Below are 16,447 nucleotides of genomic sequence, written 5' to 3'. Positions count from 1 at the left end.
AACAATGGCAGATTCTTGTTCCAAGTTCCATGACTCTAAGGAGTCTGGGCACTTTTTTGTTATATATGAATTTTATACCTCTGGAGATACATATGACTTTATCCATAAAGTTCCATAGCTTTTATTCTGTTCAGTAACCGGAAGGGCGTTAGTCTGTTACTGTTGTGGTGGTGGTGTACCGTTGAGTCAGAGCTGACCCTCCAGCGGGTTTTCTGGGGCGAGGAGACTGCCCACCCTTGTCCCGCGGAGCAGCTGCTGAATTAGACTTGCGTGCCTTTGGGATTGCAGCACAGCTTCTTACCACTAGGCCACCAGAGTTCCTCTTCCAGTTAAAATCCGTTATACAATTTAAATGACCCTTTAATGGTGACTTGGAATTCTAAAAAACAAAACCATTGAAGTGAGGATTCCACTTGGTTTGTGTTCTTCTTGCACTTTGACGGTTCTGTGTTTGTCCGTTGGTGGGTTGATTTGTACATCTCGGCGTTCACTTTTTTGTATACTAGTTGAGAATTTTACTTAATAGTGTAATGAAGTCACATCCGGTCACTCCACAGGGTGCTCTGGTGGACAAGTGGGTAGTGAGTCGTGCTGTCAACGCGAAGCCAGGTAGTTGGCCTATACCAGCTGCTGCCTAGGAGAAAGCTGCGCAGTCTGATTTATAGCCTCTGAAAACCCGCTAGAGTGTCAGCTGTGAGTTGGTTGAGAGTAACCAGCACACAGCACCCACACTCCTCTATAAACGGTGCCTGTGCGCCAGGATTTTCCAGTCAGGTTACTTTGTGGTAACTCTCTGGCAAAGCAAAAACCTGGAATTTTCTTCCAATGATGTCTTCATTACTTTTTTTGCCTGTTAAAATATGAGAAGGAGAGAGTTCAGGGTCCTACATGGAAACATGAGGCATTTAAATTGGGTGATCCTGTCTTAAAGTGATGGTATGTGGCAGTCAGGGCCTGACCATTTAAGGAAGAAAGTATGTGAAAGAATTGTTAAGAAAATTACTGAGAGATCATTTGGCACAGGAAGCCTTGGCTCGAAGGTTGGTTGGAATTCGGTAGCATATTTTAAGAAGCTCTTTGAAATGAAGATTTAGAAATGATTTGGGGAAAGTACATTTTTTGGTTTATTTATGTAATTCTCTTCTTTAATTAGGAGTCTTTGCGCTGCTGCAAGCCTATGCTTTCTTGCAGTATTTGAGAGACCGCTTAACAAAACAGGAGTTCCAGACCCTTTTCTTTTTGGGTGTATCATTAGCTGCAGGTGCTGTGTTCCTTAGTGTCATCTACTTGACTTACACAGGTAGGTGCCTGTTACTCATAGAGACAATCTAGTCTCAGTGTTGTTATTGTTCAAAAGATGCTGCTTTCATCCTTGTTCAGTTTGTCCTAGTAACTCATATACTATAGTCGCATTTCTTATGAATAATGGAGCAAAAGATCTCTAATCAGAACTTGAACAGCATTTGTACAAATTCTGAGTTTTTAAAGACCCTATCTTGTGAGTCGAGTACATTTGATAATTTTTTAATATCTGTATTAATTCACATTATCCTGAGAATAAGTAGGAAATAGCTGGGGACTTATAAATTATTGTGACATTTTTAGAGCAATAACAGCTCCAGGTCCCCTGGTCACAGTCTTAGCCTCTTCTCGGTTAACATTGACCAGCTAGGTACTGTCTATAGTATAGAAGAGAAGCTATGAATATTTGAGTCTGGAAGTTATATATGGGTTACCCCTTCTTCTTGCTCTAAAATTAGCAGAGAAGTGAATATTTGTAACGTAAAATCCTTCTTTGTAAGAAGGCAAAACATTGGGTTCTTTAGAGATGTTTACATGTTTTAGTCTCCTTTGAAATCCACGCACGGGTGGAGGTCCTTCGCTGGGATTCTCATGATCTGTTCACTCATCACTCAGCCTCCCTGGCTCGCCCTTAAAGCTCGGGCTCAAGTTACACTAATTTCTCTACAATCCCACATGATTTAACTTGGCACTATTGTATTATCTGCCATCTGTAAACCAATCTATGATATCATCTATCAAACCACTGTAAAAACATTTAAAAATTATATAGCTAATAACTGGATTTCTCGAGGTTGCATGTCTACGTAGTATTGCTGCTGTGTGCTCCGATGAAACTACTTTGAAACACATTTCCTGTATAAGAGGCTCGATTTTGTCTACATTCAGATCTTCCATGTCACTTCCCCTGACCCCTCCTTAGGGTGCAGACTCTCTTGTCTCTGCTGCTTTTGCTGCTTGGCTGGTTTTGTAAATGGACTTAAAGCCCTTGGTCTTGCATCTGGATACAGTTTGACAGTTTGGTGTTTTTTAAGTGTAATAGTAGTATATGCATTTAAGTTTCTTATATTACATAAAGACAGATCTAAACAGCCAGCCAGTCCAGTTGCCATTTGTTTCTAAATTACTTTATAATCCAGTCCCTAGAAACATGTCAAATTCTTTCTACAGTTATTCCATCTGTCAAATGATACATCAGCTCAGCTCATAAAAACAATAAATAGACAATAAAAAGCATGGATATTGAAAATCACCTCTGTGTGCTATTAAGGTATTGCAGTGGGACAGTGTTTAAAGTGTCTAACAGCTGACCAGATGGTCAGGTCAGCACTTTAAACCACCAGCCTTGCAGGGACAAAGACCAACCCATTGGCTCTTGTGAGGATGTACGTCCTCGGAGACCTGGGAAAGTTGTGTTCTGTTCTGGAGAATTACGGGGCTCTCAAATTGTACCGTGGCATGGCTTAGACTGGATTTGAGTTTTGTAATTTACCTGATGGCATTTGGTATACTTAGCTGCGAAAGTTAGCCCCTTTCCTTTTCTTTGTATTTCTAAAGGTCTTAACCTTATTTAACAAGTTAATTAAAAACAAATGAAGATTTGAAAATGTGTTTCTACAGTTTTATCTACCAACTGAAGCTGTTTCTCTCCAGAACTGGCTCTGCCATGATACATGTTTTTATTTGATCTTTAACCTTTCTTATGTGACTGCTGTATGTCTGAAAACGTTGCCATTTGCCAAAGAAAAATAGAAATGATTTGAATATTGGTTATATCATCCCTCACTAAAGGCAGATTTATCTTCTCTTTTTCCTTCCAAGGTTACATTGCCCCGTGGAGTGGCAGATTTTACTCCCTGTGGGACACTGGGTACGTGCAGACAGGGGTTTTGTTGCTACATTACAGGTAGTTCTGGACTTGCAATGACATCCCATGCTGACTACTCTGTAGTAAACTCAATGTGATAAAAGTTGAAGACTTTTCTATAAATTTCATTGTATTATTATTGTTGTCAGTTGCCTTCGAGTCGAGCACAACTTGTAGCGACCCTGTGAACAAAAGGCCTGAACCCCCTCTACAACCAACTACCAACTTTTATCAGAGTTCATGGAGTTTCAGGAGGCATGTTGTTTAGGAAGTGGATATTACTGCCGTTTATTTATAAATCTCATTTTTTAACATCTGATAGCAAATTAACATGCTGCAACGTTTGTTGCCATACCTATTACTAAATGATATTTTTAAAAAAACTTCAAGATTGTTGTAACTCATACATTGGAAGTCCAGATTACTTGTATATTCAAATAACTTTTTTCCTCTTCTCAGCCATTACTTGAACAACATTGCTAAAGTACCTAGCATATTCTAGTTTTGTAAATATTAATGTCTTGTGTTTTAGTGTAGTTTGTAATACTTGTTTTAAGCACACTTTTATATGATACTTATCTATTTCTAATTTGTATAAGCATCATTAGCTTTCTTAGAACTTCCTGGAAACATTTAATATCTTAAGGGTTTATTTTTGGTTTTTACTCAGACTCATTGCTGTCTTATTGAAACTGAGTCTGAGTTTCTGAGGCTCTGGAACTCACGGGAAGTAACTGCCCCTCTTTGTCTCACAGAGCCCCTAGTGGCCTTGAACCAGGGGGTGGCCCTTGGGTTAGCAGTTAGCTCCGTAGTAACCGTGTCCCCAGGGCGCCCTTCCTTTTTACTAGCATATTGAGATTTCTACCGTTTTGTTAATGTGCATCAAGTCAGAGTCAGTTCATAGCTGACTGTCCTCCACCGGATTTTCAGAGGCAGTAAATGGCACAAAGGGAGATTGTCCAGCTTTGTCCTGAGCAGCTGGTTGGCTGCACAACTCACTGAAGTTCCCTTCTGCCTTTTTCATGGTGCTGAGTTTGTAATTGAATGAGTGCTGTGTTACAGATCTACATACCATGGATTTGAGAAGAATTTCTAAAACCACCAGAATGAAATTGTTGAGCTTTTTCTGTGAATTCACTCACTAGAAAGTATTTGTGTGATTTAGAGTATAGTTGCAGAATAAATTGATGAGACATTTGAAGTGCATTAAATAGTTTAATACAAGGTGGCCCAATTAAAAACTTACCTTGGTTAGTTTAATGGGATCGTTGGCTAGAGGAAGGAGCCCTGGGGGTGCGCTGGCTGTCTTGACTGTTAACTAAAGGTGGGCTGTTGGAACCCACTACCTACTTTGTGAGATGAAAACTGTGGCAGTTTATTTCTGTTAATGTTTATAGCTGTGGAAGCCCTTGGGGCGCTTCTACGCTGTCACTGAGAATCTGAATGACCTCAGCAGGTGTTGTTGTTGTTAGGGATTTATCGTTGGGATTGTTGTTGTTAGGAGGCCTGGTGGCGCAGCAGTCGAGCACTTGCCTGCTAACGGACAGGCTGGTGTTTTGAGCGTGTTCAGTGGCTCCAAAGGAAAAGACTTGCCAGTCTGCTCCTGTGCAGATTACGCTCCAGAGAGCCCTGTGGGGAAGACGGCCCCTTACTGGGTGTCACTGACAGCCTCCTTTTGGTGCTGTATCTAAAAGGCTTTTGTCTAATGAAGGGCGAAAGCAGAGTGCATGTGCTCGACTAAAGCTAAGGGACATGCACTCAGATCAGCCCCAGGGATTACAAAAGTGTGAGGGATAATCCTTTTGTAGACAGTTACTCTGACGAGGTTAAATTATTAACTAATACTTCCGCTTTCAAAGCTTTACTTAATTTGGAATCTCCGTGTTTTAGGACTAATGGGTCTAGTGTTTCATTTCCCTCATCTACTTAGGAATCGGGCAGTGGACTTTACGGGGGAAGGTGCATTGACCAGAATTCCAAAAGGTCATGAAACTCTTAAATTTAGGAGGTGCTGAACTTAAATGGAAAATGAGATTCTTGTTTAATATTTTTATTAGACGTCATAGCTAACAGTTTTGACAGATGGGGCTGATTTTGAGGGCACTGGTTTTCATTTTATCAATGTGGACCACAGAAGAGCATTTCAAGTCTGCTTGCTTAGGTTGGAACATACACTTACGTGAAGGGGGTGTCATCTGAAAGCAGCAACTCTTGTTCTGTCACCTCACGTATTATAAGTAATGCTAACTATTTTAATACCAGGTATGCAAAAATACACATTCCCATTATTGCATCTGTGTCTGAGCATCAGCCTACGACGTGGGTGTCTTTCTTCTTTGATCTGCATATTCTTGTATGCACCTTCCCAGCAGGCTTGTGGTTCTGCATCAAAAATATCAACGATGAAAGGGTGTTTGGTAAGATCAACTTTAATACTTTAATTCTTTTTAAAATGATTGTTTATTTTCTATATTGAGGTTATTTATTCCCTCTCTGCTTACCTCACTTTACATGTGAAAAGTTAATTTTCTCTATCACAAGTCAGTGAATTTTTATTATATATACACTTAGCTAGTAAATATTTCCTTTTAAGACTCCTATATAAATTTTATTTGATAAAAGATTTTCAAATGCAAAATACTGTATCTAAAAGCCAGTGTTCTAGCAGAGTAGCGCAGCGGAAGCGTGCTGGGCCCATAAAAGCCAGTGTTTAAGATCTAAGAGTCAAAATAAAAAGAGACAGAATAAGTCATACCCCAGAGGTTTTTACGTGTTTGAATCACCTTTAGTCTGTTGTGGTTCATTCTTGATGAAACCGAAGGTAAACTTTGTATCGTGGGCAGACGATAGAAGCCAGTATGTGGTAGAACCACAGCATGAGCTGCAAGTGAGATGTTGTGGATGCTGAGTGACACCCCAGGGAGGAGGCCCTCGGCTGAATCGAGTGAGGAGACAGCAGCACTTGCATACCTTTAGCCAGAGGACGGATGCTTGTTCTTCTTAGGTTACCTGGCTTAATGGTCTTTAGATCTGGCCACGTGGATAGTGAATTAAGAAGAGTTGGTTTACTTGATGACCCAGCACTTTAACTGATAGGTAAAGGAATGCATTACCCACCAACGAGCGTGTTACAGATGCACAGAGTTATTTATTCATAATACTCTCTGTTGAGGAACAGCTCATTGTTATCAACAGTAAATGTGTGAATAAATTTTCATATGGTCTTATAAGGATGTACAGCATGTTGTTGTTGTTATGTGCCGTCGAGTCGCCTGCGACTCATAGCGACCCTATGTACAACAGCCCTAAACTCCGCTCTGTCCTGTGCCAATCGCACTGTCTCTGACACTCCCATCCCAATTATCCCAGTCACTGAATCAATCCACCTCATAGAGGGCCTTCCCCTCCTGCACCGTCCCTCCACCCTCCCAGGCATGATGTCCTCCTCACAACATGTCCAAAGTAAGTTAGACGGAGCCTCAGAATCCTTGCCTCCAAGGAGTCACCCGGTTTAACCCTCTCCAGGACAAATCTGTTTGTTTTCCTAGCAGTCCATGGTATTCTCAATACTCTTCTCCAGCACCACAGCTCAAAGGCATCAATTCTCTTTCTATCCTCCTTGGTCATTGTCCAACTCTCTGATGCATAACTGGTGATTGCGGAGACCATGGCCTGTATCAGACGCACCTTAGTCTCCAGAGAGACACCATTGCTCTTCAGCCCTTTGGAGAGGTCCCTAACAGCAGACTTTCCCATGGCAATGCGCCTTTTAATTTCCTGGCTGCTGGTGCCAAGACTTGACTATGGAGCGAAGCAAACTAAAGCTGTGTACAATCTCATACAGCATAGTAGTTACTAAAAAGCCATCTCAGACTAAATTATAGTTGAAATCCACATAACATTTATTTGGGGGGGGGGAAGAGGTTAATATTGACTGAGAAAGGGGCACAAAGAATCCTTCTGAGTAACTGTATAAATGTTCTGTGGTTTTAAATGATTTCATTAACATCGGTATCTATGTGTATTAAACCGCATTAAGTTCTCTATGATAAGTGACATCATAATGTTCCTTAGAAAACTTGTTTCAAAACATTGTAATTGCTTAACAATATTAAGATCAGTGTGTTTCTGACTATGACTTCTACACAGTACAAAAGCAGTATGCATTTTAAAACAATCGGATCACATTTGTTGTCAAGCCTCGTAGCCCGAGTGCCGTGTCTCCCTCGCGTTCTCAGAGAACTTGTCTTTGCAGTTGCTCTGTACGCAATCAGCGCTGTCTACTTCGCGGGCGTGATGGTGCGGCTGATGTTGACTTTGACCCCAGTTGTTTGTATGCTGTCTGCAATCGCCTTCTCCAACGTTTTTGAGCACTATCTGGGGGATGACATGAAAAGAGAAAACCCCCCAGTGGAGGATAGCAGTGATGAAGATGACAAGAGAAATCCAGGAAACTTGTATGATAAGGTAGGGAATCGAAAGTCGGGCCCCTACAAACCTGTGCTTGCTTTATCCTCCTCCCACAGCAAGGACGGTAGACAGTAAGAAATGGGACTTCCCAACAAAGGGCTTCAACCACCTCTTCCAGTTACATTCTGTTCTCTTCAGAATGTGATTCCTAGTAAATCTTTTAACTCACAGCCTAAAAATAGTAAAGTTAGAGAAATTCTTGGTTTCCTTTTGGTGAAGTATTTTCTAAGAACTCAAGTCTTATCAATACTCTTCCATTTTTGAGAGCAAAGAACTAGTGTTCTGTTAAATTTTGTATAATTTGGCACGCTAGACGCCTGAATACAAAAGAACAAGAGATTCTCCTTGATTTGGAGTTTGCTTGAGTAGAGCATGCAATTGCAGCGTTGTTTTTAAAGAGACTTGGTTGACTGGTAACAAGAAAATGGATGAAACAGTTTGTCCCCTCCCTACTGCACTGAGCCCTGTCCTGGGTCCTGCGCGCCGGCTCTGAGCCCTGTCCCGGTGACTGCACGCCGCCTCTGAGCATCTCAGCGCCCCCCATATGCCCTAGGAGGCACCGCCATCATCTCCCACCATGATGATCTCTCTTACTTGCCGCTAACAGCCAGGATGAGAGGTTCTCTGATCTCTAAGGTCCAGGCTGTGCCTGGGCGTGAGGGGATGGTCAGTGAGACCGCGTAACCTCAGTGACTCATTCCGTCATGGAGATGCTTCCTCTGAGGGTCCTGATACCGAAGGAACAGAACACTCCTCATTTATAGAAAAAAGAGGTCCTTCAGACATTGCATAAAATCTACCGACGGTAAACATGAGAAACAGAACAGATTGGGAAAAGTCTTCTAGATAGGGGCTGCAGGACGGATGAAGCACGTCCTTGGTGGTTCCCAGACTCCCAGTTCTTTATCCTTGAAAACATGACCTGCTGGGATGGTCATTGTGCTGGGCTCCCATGAGGACAGCGACTCCACACGTGATTTTCAAATTTGGCAGTTACTTGGTTCTGTTACCCTTACCAGCAGCTGCCTGTCATAAGAACCACACAGTCACCTGCAGGACGTGGACAGATGGCACTGGAATCACCTTGAGCTCTTCTTTCGCTGGAGCTTATTCAGAGTAGAGGCATCCCCTGCCCGCCCCCGTCCCCCCCCCCCCATAATAGGGCCTTTGTTGGCTGTTTAAACAGAAAATGCAATTAAACTAAATAAACAAAATCCTGTGGTGTTATCAGTAGGTGGCTGGCCCATATAATGTCATTCAGTTGAAGCCTCTAGTCTCCCAGGTAACAAAGCAGGCTTAGATTTGGAGAAGACTTGTAGGAAGTGGAGCACTTGTCTGTTTTCCTGACACTGAAGTCCTCTGTTGGAACTGGGTACTGCCATTCAGTACTCGCAGGCTCAGTTAGGATTGTTACAGGGAGCAGCTGCCAGGATGGTGCATTTGGTTCTTTCCATTTGTATTTAAGTTAGACAGTGGACAGCTGGGCTCTGGAGATGAGTTGGTTGTGTGCCCTGCCCATGGATTGGATCTATATCCTCAGGAAGTCTTCTCCTTCCTGTTAGACTTCTGAGTTTTCCTTGACTTTATAAAGCACTTGTGTCACACAGACAAGAATGACCTGATGGCTTTACAGTATATGAGTCTTAAAATTAAATTCACCAATTAAATTTCTCTCATGAGAAAACAAATTTGTTAGAACAAATCTGGTATTTTCTAACTGGCTTTTTGTATCTTCAGGCTGGTAAAGTGAGGAAACATGTAACTGAACAGGAAAAAACTGAAGAAGGCTTAGGTCCCAATATAAAAAGCGTTGTCACCATGTTGATGCTGATGCTCTTGATGATGTTTGCAGTCCATTGTACCTGGGTCACAAGCAACGCCTATTCCAGTCCGAGTGTGGTCCTGGCCTCCTACAATCATGACGGGTAAGAAAATGACTGGGTTCTGGAAACATTTTGCCTCTACTTTTTGGTTTTTGTTTCTTCCTGTGTCTCACACATAGGTTTGAGAGAGCATGTTGTCTGTGAGGCTGTGCATTTGCATCTGTTAGATATGCACTCCCCCTCCCATAGGGAGTAGTGGCTATATTTCTCACTTTCTTCTTGAATATTCCCATGAAATAATTACACACTTGGGTTTTTCAGGTTCAAGAAGCACTAGTCTAGCTCTTCAGCTCCTCAAGACTTTTAAGTTCTTATAAAGTTATAAGGAAGGCCTCATTTAACAAAATACTGTGGTTCATTTCAGCACCAGAAATATCTTAGATGATTTTAGAGAAGCTTACTTCTGGCTAAGGCAAAACACAGATGAGCATGCCCGAGTGATGTCTTGGTGGGATTATGGCTATCAGATCGCTGGGATGGCCAATAGAACGACTCTGGTGGACAACAACACGTGGAATAACAGCCACATTGCACTGGTAAGACCTTAACAAGCAAGAGAGAGACTAGACCCTGCCCTGTGTGAAAGGACGCTTTGCTTCCTGAGGTCGCAGATTTTGTCTTTTCACCTTTATGCATTGAAGTAAATTCAAGGCATGCTTGTTTTTCTTTTAAGCCTAGTGTTGATTCATTTGTTCATGTATTGTTCAGAATTACAGTCTGGTTTATAGTAGATTTTTGTGAGATCTATTATCTCCAGAGCGTTGGGCAAAATTGGAAACTTTTTCAAATACTTATGTTTAACCTGTACCTAGTTAATAAATGGGAGCAAAAATTTCCGAGTATGTATAACAGTATCTTTTATTTCATGAGTATGCAGTTTGCACTCTTAAATTAGGTATATACATAAATTATTTCTTTCTCCTTAAAAATTATATTTAAAAAATGAGGATAAATCTCCCTAACCAAATGAATTTGTATAAATCAGTCACAGAAGTAAGACTGTATGTATGTCCTAGAAAAAGCTCTAGCCAGTCCAAGCCTGAGATGGTAAGAAATGTTCATTCCTCTAAGTGTATCTGTTTTTATTTTAAAATAGTAATTTTGTGAAATTGAATCATTAGAAAAACATTAGCACATACACTTTGATGTTTCTGCTACAGATTGGTTACAGTATGTGGCATTTTAAAAAATCTGATAAATCTGTGGTGGGGTTTTTTTTGGTGTTTTGTTGTTGTGTTGTTTTTTTTTAAATTGTCGTAAAATGGTTACATGTAAATAAGACTTTAGAGATTCTCTTGTACTGCTGTGTATAGATACATTTTTTCCACACATTCTGAGACTAAGCCCTTTTTCTGTAATTTGATAGGTTGGAAAAGCAATGTCTTCAAATGAAAGTGCAGCCTATAAAATTATGCGGAGCCTGGATGTTGATTATGTTCTGGTTATTTTTGGAGGTGTTATTGGCTACTCTGGAGATGATATCAACAAGTTTCTTTGGATGGTTAGGATCGCTGAGGGGGAGCATCCAAAAGACATTCGGGTAAGCACCGAGCTCATCACAGCGGCCAGCTCATTCTCCTTCCTCCTGATTGCGTCAAGTTTGTTTTCATCCTGTCCTCAAAATAGTGCCCCACACCCTTTTCATTTAATGATATTCAAAGATTATTACCAGGTTTAAAACTTCAAGCCTCCGAAAGCCTGCCGGAGGGTCAGCTGTGAGTCAGTTCCGACTCTCCGGAACAACACATGAATCTAAAGAGGATTCCAGGCACCATTTGTAGTGCTGTTAGGAATTAGTGCCTCTGCTTAGTTGTGGGTACAGAATCCATGCACTCGGAGCAGCCATCGTGCGAGCCCCGAGGCATCAGTCTCTTAGCTTTCTGTGTTTTCCTTTTTGTGGCCATTTCTCCCTCTACCCACTGCTTTTCTTTTCCCACTGACAGTTCATTCTGTTCCTAGAAACTTGTCTTGCTTGGGTTTTCTCTTGTTGGCTAGCGAACGCATGTTCACTGTTCCCTTCTCTCCTGTGAACTTACAACCTCTTCAGAGGCTCTGCTCTGGTGTCCTCACATCTGTGCTGTCATCACATCACATACAGTTTGCCTTTTAGTTCACTTTTTTCTGTTGAGTTAGGAGTTCTTAGAGCGTCAGCACGCAGCCACTGTTGTAATGAGCGCACGAAAGGTGAGAGTGAGAGAGACTCGAGGGGAAGTGTGCGTCATGTGATGGGAATGCAGTACAGTGGAATTCCTAATCTCCAGTTCAAATGTAAATGCTGCATGATGTTTCCTAAACTATGACAGATAAAATTTCCTTACATTAAGAGAATCTTCTAAAATTTAATTTTTAGTACATGATTTGTGGATTTGCTTTAGTAATTTTAAAATTATGAGCTGTGATAGATGCATTATGTTTCTAAATGCATACCTTTAACTATGTATAGAAATTTTTTTCCCCCTGTGCTTTCATCACAAAATTCATCATTTTGTGAATCAGTAATGCATGATAAATGAAAAAATAGTACCGGTAAAACCATACTCCCTTCCACAAGAAAAGAGCCTTGGTAAGCACTGAGAAACTGGTGCTTTCTCAGGACGCATCCTCAAGCAGGCGGGATGCTTGGGCTTCCCCCTCCCTCATCCCTTCAGGCTATATTTTGGTCCTCTTTTTGTTAGAGTATGGAGAGCTCTTTACCCTTGGGATTTTACCGAGATTCTGATTACCTTATTCTATGGAATGACATTTAGGATTTAGATTGCTTCAGTGTCAAAGAAGTAGCTCATTAACCTGCATTCAATGTTGGGTCCATGTACAAGTATTTCTGCAGGATAAATGCCTAGATGTGGAAGTAGTTGGTCCGAAATGGCATATTTTTAAAACCTATGTTGCCAGATTGTCCCTCTAAATATAATGAGGTTGCACTGAAAAGAAATGTGAAATGTCATGGAGTTGACAACTCACAGCGACCTTAGCAGCAGAGGATGTGAGCTCTGCTCTATCCTATCCCACTTCATCCCCCCCACACCTTCTGTATGTGTGTGACATGCTGAACATATTGTTATACTGTGTGTGCGTGTGTGTGTGACATGCTGAGCCTATTGTTAGACACTGTGCCAGTCCATCTCATTGTGAGGGTTTCTAAGTAACTTCTCTCCAGCCCTCAACTTAAAAAGTTGGTTTTGGAATTCATATGGCACAATAGTCTCCCTGGGGACTAGGGAGATGAGGACACCCCTACCTGGTCATGGCACCATCCTTCTCAATTATTGGGGTGTTAGCACATGATTTCAAGTCTAGTAAGAGTAATTACCCCATACTACTCAGCAAGCACTGTTTGGTCTTTTTGTGTGTGTTTGCCGATAGTGGTTTATAGTTTACACATGCTCTCTGGTGTCTTAGTGGCATGAAGCTGCTCTACAGGAGAAGGATGGGCAGTCTCCTCCTGTGTAATTAACTGCCTCTGAAAACCCGCCAGACGGTCGGTCAGCTGTGGGTCGGTTCATACTCGATGGTACACAGCAACACCAACATGATCTCCAGGGTCAGCTTTTAGAAATAACCTGTAATGGATGGTTTCTTTTTGGGATTTTTGTTTTCGTGTGGGTATCACATCAAACTTAGCTTCTAATGTCCTTGTTAAGAGATCTAAGGTTGTGTCTTTATGGCATACTGCAAAAGTTCGTTTTTATTGGGGAAGTAAAAAAGGAGAATTCTCAAAACAGCTATGAGATATCATCTCACCCCAGTCAGAATAGCAAAATTTAACAGAACAGCAAGCAATAAATGCTGGCGAGGTTGTGGAGAGACTGGAACCCTTATTCAATGTTGGTGGGAGTGTAAAATGGTGCAACCACTGTGGAAAGCGGTATGGTACTTTATCAAAAAGCTGCAAATAGAGATACCATTTGACCCAGCAATTCCCTACTGGGAATATACCTCAAAGAGACCATAACTGACATCCAGGCAGATAGATGCACATCCATGTTTATCACGGCTTGGTTACAATAGCAAGGAGTTGGAAACGACCTATATGCCCATCAACAAATGAATGGATAGAGAAGCTGTGGTATATTCACACAATGGAATACTATGCAGCATTGAAAAACAAGGAACTCATTAAATATTATGCAAAATCGGTGACCCTGGAGGACATTATGCTGAGTGAAGTATCTCAGTCACAAAAGGACAAATTCTGCATGGTACCACTATTGTAAAACAGAACTGATCTCAAGGTTGGGGGTAGACTGAGAAAGATGGGTTCAGTAATGTATACTGTATTGAAACAGATGAGGGAGAAAACTGTTTAAAAGGGATATATTATTAGGTCTTTTTGTCATGACAGGAGTCCAGAGCGAAGGCTGTATAGTGGAGTGGACCTGGGGAGGAGGGATTGTAAAACAGTGAAAGAATTTTTCTTTTACTTTTTCCAAGAGGGCAGTGTACTAGGGGGGAGTGTTGGGACTGGAGAAAAGTGCAACAGTGAATGAATGGAAATCCAAAGTCTCTGGACATTTTCATTGACATTAATAATAAATTTTAATAAAAAAGAGAAATTGTAACTTTGAAGTGTTAATTGGTCTGACTTTGAAACTTCTGCTTCCTTTCTTGTAGGAAAGTGATTATTTCACCCCACAGGGAGAATTCCGAGTAGACAAAGCTGGGTCTCCCACTTTGTTGAATTGCCTTATGTATAAAATGTCATATTACAGATTTGGAGAAATGCAGGTCAGTTATATTTCTTTTTGTGTAATGTTAAGTCAAAAGAATATTTTAAAATGTTTGCCTCTTAAAAACATAGGATGAAGTGGTTTTGAATGTGCTGTCCAGGGGGAAAAGGGCTTATCCAAAGATTTGTGGTGTCTTTCTTCATCAAATTTGGATTTCTAATATTTCCATGTGGGGAAAATTAGAGAGGGAGGTGGGACCTGTTCAGTCAAGGACTTAAATAATGTTAACAGGAAGGTCAGTGCTTTGACCTCACCAGCTTCTCTGGGAGAGAGGTGAGCCATTTTGCCCCCTTAATAAAACCTTTGCTGTTACTGTGTAGATGGTCCTGTAACTTGGGTAGAGATGCTTTTCGTTTTAAAGTTGAGTTCACTTCTGTTGCATAATAACAGCCCATTTCTTTACATTCTCCCTCAGTTAGTCCTCAGTGTATTTCTCCTACAGGCTCCTGAGGTTAGACTTTGTTGGCCTCTCCTGTAGTTTTCACCTTGTGAATGTCTTTTTTCAGTATTACTCATACAGTTACTTAGCACTTACTGAATATCTGCAGACCAAACCCCGGGGATGCAAGGCTTCGTTCTGAATAGGACAGCAGAAGCTGGCAGCTTGCATCTCATGAAGGATACTAGTAGGTTTTGAAATAAAAATGTTAGTAATACATACCGTAGAGGTACCTTTTGGAGACAATGGCAAAGAGCACCATCTAAAGAAAATTCGTACTGAAGAAATGTGTACGCTAAGCCCAAAGGCCAGGGACCTGCCAGCCACACACATTGCTGAATGAAGCTTGTTTCAGGCAGAGAATAAATGTAAGACCCTGCAGCAGAAAGGACCTGCCTGCCTTTACGTTTTATCTCCATCCCCATACAGGCTGCTCTGAGAGATTGCGTTGCTGTTTGGGTTTTAGTGCCTGTGATTTACCACCTCAGATAACCACAGGAGGAGGATCCCGTAGGACTCGACAGCAGTGCCGGAGTGAGAACGGGCTTGACTTAGCATTTACCATCTTCTGATACTGTTTTCTCACGTGCTTGACATCATATCTTAATGTCGTTTTTGCAGCTGGATTTTCGTACACCACCAGGTTTTGATCGAACACGCAATGCAGAGATTGGAAATAAAGACATTAAATTTAAGCATTTGGAGGAAGCCTTTACATCAGAACATTGGCTTGTTCGGATATATAAAGTGAAAGCACCCGATAACCGAGAGACGCTAGACCACAAACCTCGAGTCACCAACATTATCCCCAAACAGAAGTATTTGTCAAAGAAGGTAGGTGCCAACCCAAGTCATTTCCACAAAGGACAGTCCTCGGGACTGGTTGGTGTGTGTGACACAAAATTATTAGGAAGTGTAATCAGTTTTCCTTGGCCGGATTAATAAAAGCTGAGGTTTACATACAGGCAGTTCTGCGGCTTGCCTGCGGGGAGCCGGTGCGGCTGCGGCTGGGTGCTGTCAAGGTTGTCATGACAACCTGTCTGTGAGGCTGAGGCAGGATTGTCCAGAGGCATTTTAGGTGGTGCCACTCTTATTAGTACGACATGGTCATAAAGTAAGATGTGTCTGTCTCCAGCGAAAGTCTGAAGATCTAATTGTTGAGCGGTGGAATTGTTTCAGTCAGAGCACGTTTCTGTTGCATGGGGTGCGCCTTCCTCAGCACGCTCTTGCTCTGTTACTGAGTAAAGAACAGCCTGGAGTCCTCCTACCCCCCAACCCCCCAAATCATTTATCTTAACATAAATGTTTTTAAGTAAAATTACTATGACAAATTATGATGAGACTCTTGAAATGCTTTTGTAATTAATACTTGGTAATTTTGTGGTGCTTTATTACAGCTATTATTGCTCATTTAAGTTGAATAGATCTCTGATCTTTGCAATAAAAGCCTACTGTAAGTGAATATTTTTATAGGTTGCTGAGGTGTGGGAGATGGGAAGTAATTAGAAGTCAGATAACATGTTGGGTTTGTATGATAAGGTATTTACTCTTCGAAGTACCCGTTTTAATATAAAGTAAAACTTGTTGGTTAATGCTCTGTAACAACTACTACGAGTAAGTGGCTTTCACAGACTGCGATGAGGTTTGAGGTCCAAATTTGGGGCACAAGCTTTAGGGGAGGACTCTTCTGAGCCTGTCTTCTGTGTTTGTTGTGTCTCAAGTCAGAACCAACTCCAAGCTGACCCTCCAGAAGGATTTT

The 16,447-nt window shown here is 41.5% G+C and overlaps 1 protein-coding gene across 1 annotated transcript in view; it reads left to right on the top strand.

Moving 5' to 3' along the window:
* STT3B (STT3B, subunit of the oligosaccharyltransferase complex (catalytic)) overlaps positions 1-16,447 on the top strand; it is a 46,985-nt gene that overhangs the window by 25,568 nt on the left and 4,970 nt on the right. The window contains exons 6-14 of the mRNA XM_006890627.1: positions 1,154-1,300; positions 3,124-3,172; positions 5,432-5,586; positions 7,425-7,579; positions 9,410-9,564; positions 9,887-10,058; positions 10,889-11,062; positions 14,134-14,247; positions 15,310-15,522. Coding sequence (XP_006890689.1) covers positions 1,154-1,300; positions 3,124-3,172; positions 5,432-5,586; positions 7,425-7,579; positions 9,410-9,564; positions 9,887-10,058; positions 10,889-11,062; positions 14,134-14,247; positions 15,310-15,522 — 1,334 coding nt within the window. The remainder of the gene's footprint in view (positions 1-1,153; positions 1,301-3,123; positions 3,173-5,431; positions 5,587-7,424; positions 7,580-9,409; positions 9,565-9,886; positions 10,059-10,888; positions 11,063-14,133; positions 14,248-15,309; positions 15,523-16,447) is intronic.

Source organism: Elephantulus edwardii, unplaced genomic scaffold (genome assembly GCF_000299155.1).
Source record: "Elephantulus edwardii isolate Elephantulus edwardi_28Jun2011 unplaced genomic scaffold, EleEdw1.0 scaffold00091, whole genome shotgun sequence".
Lineage (NCBI taxonomy): Eukaryota > Metazoa > Chordata > Mammalia > Macroscelidea > Macroscelididae > Elephantulus > Elephantulus edwardii.
This window is presented reverse-complemented; position numbering and strand designations above follow the sequence as displayed.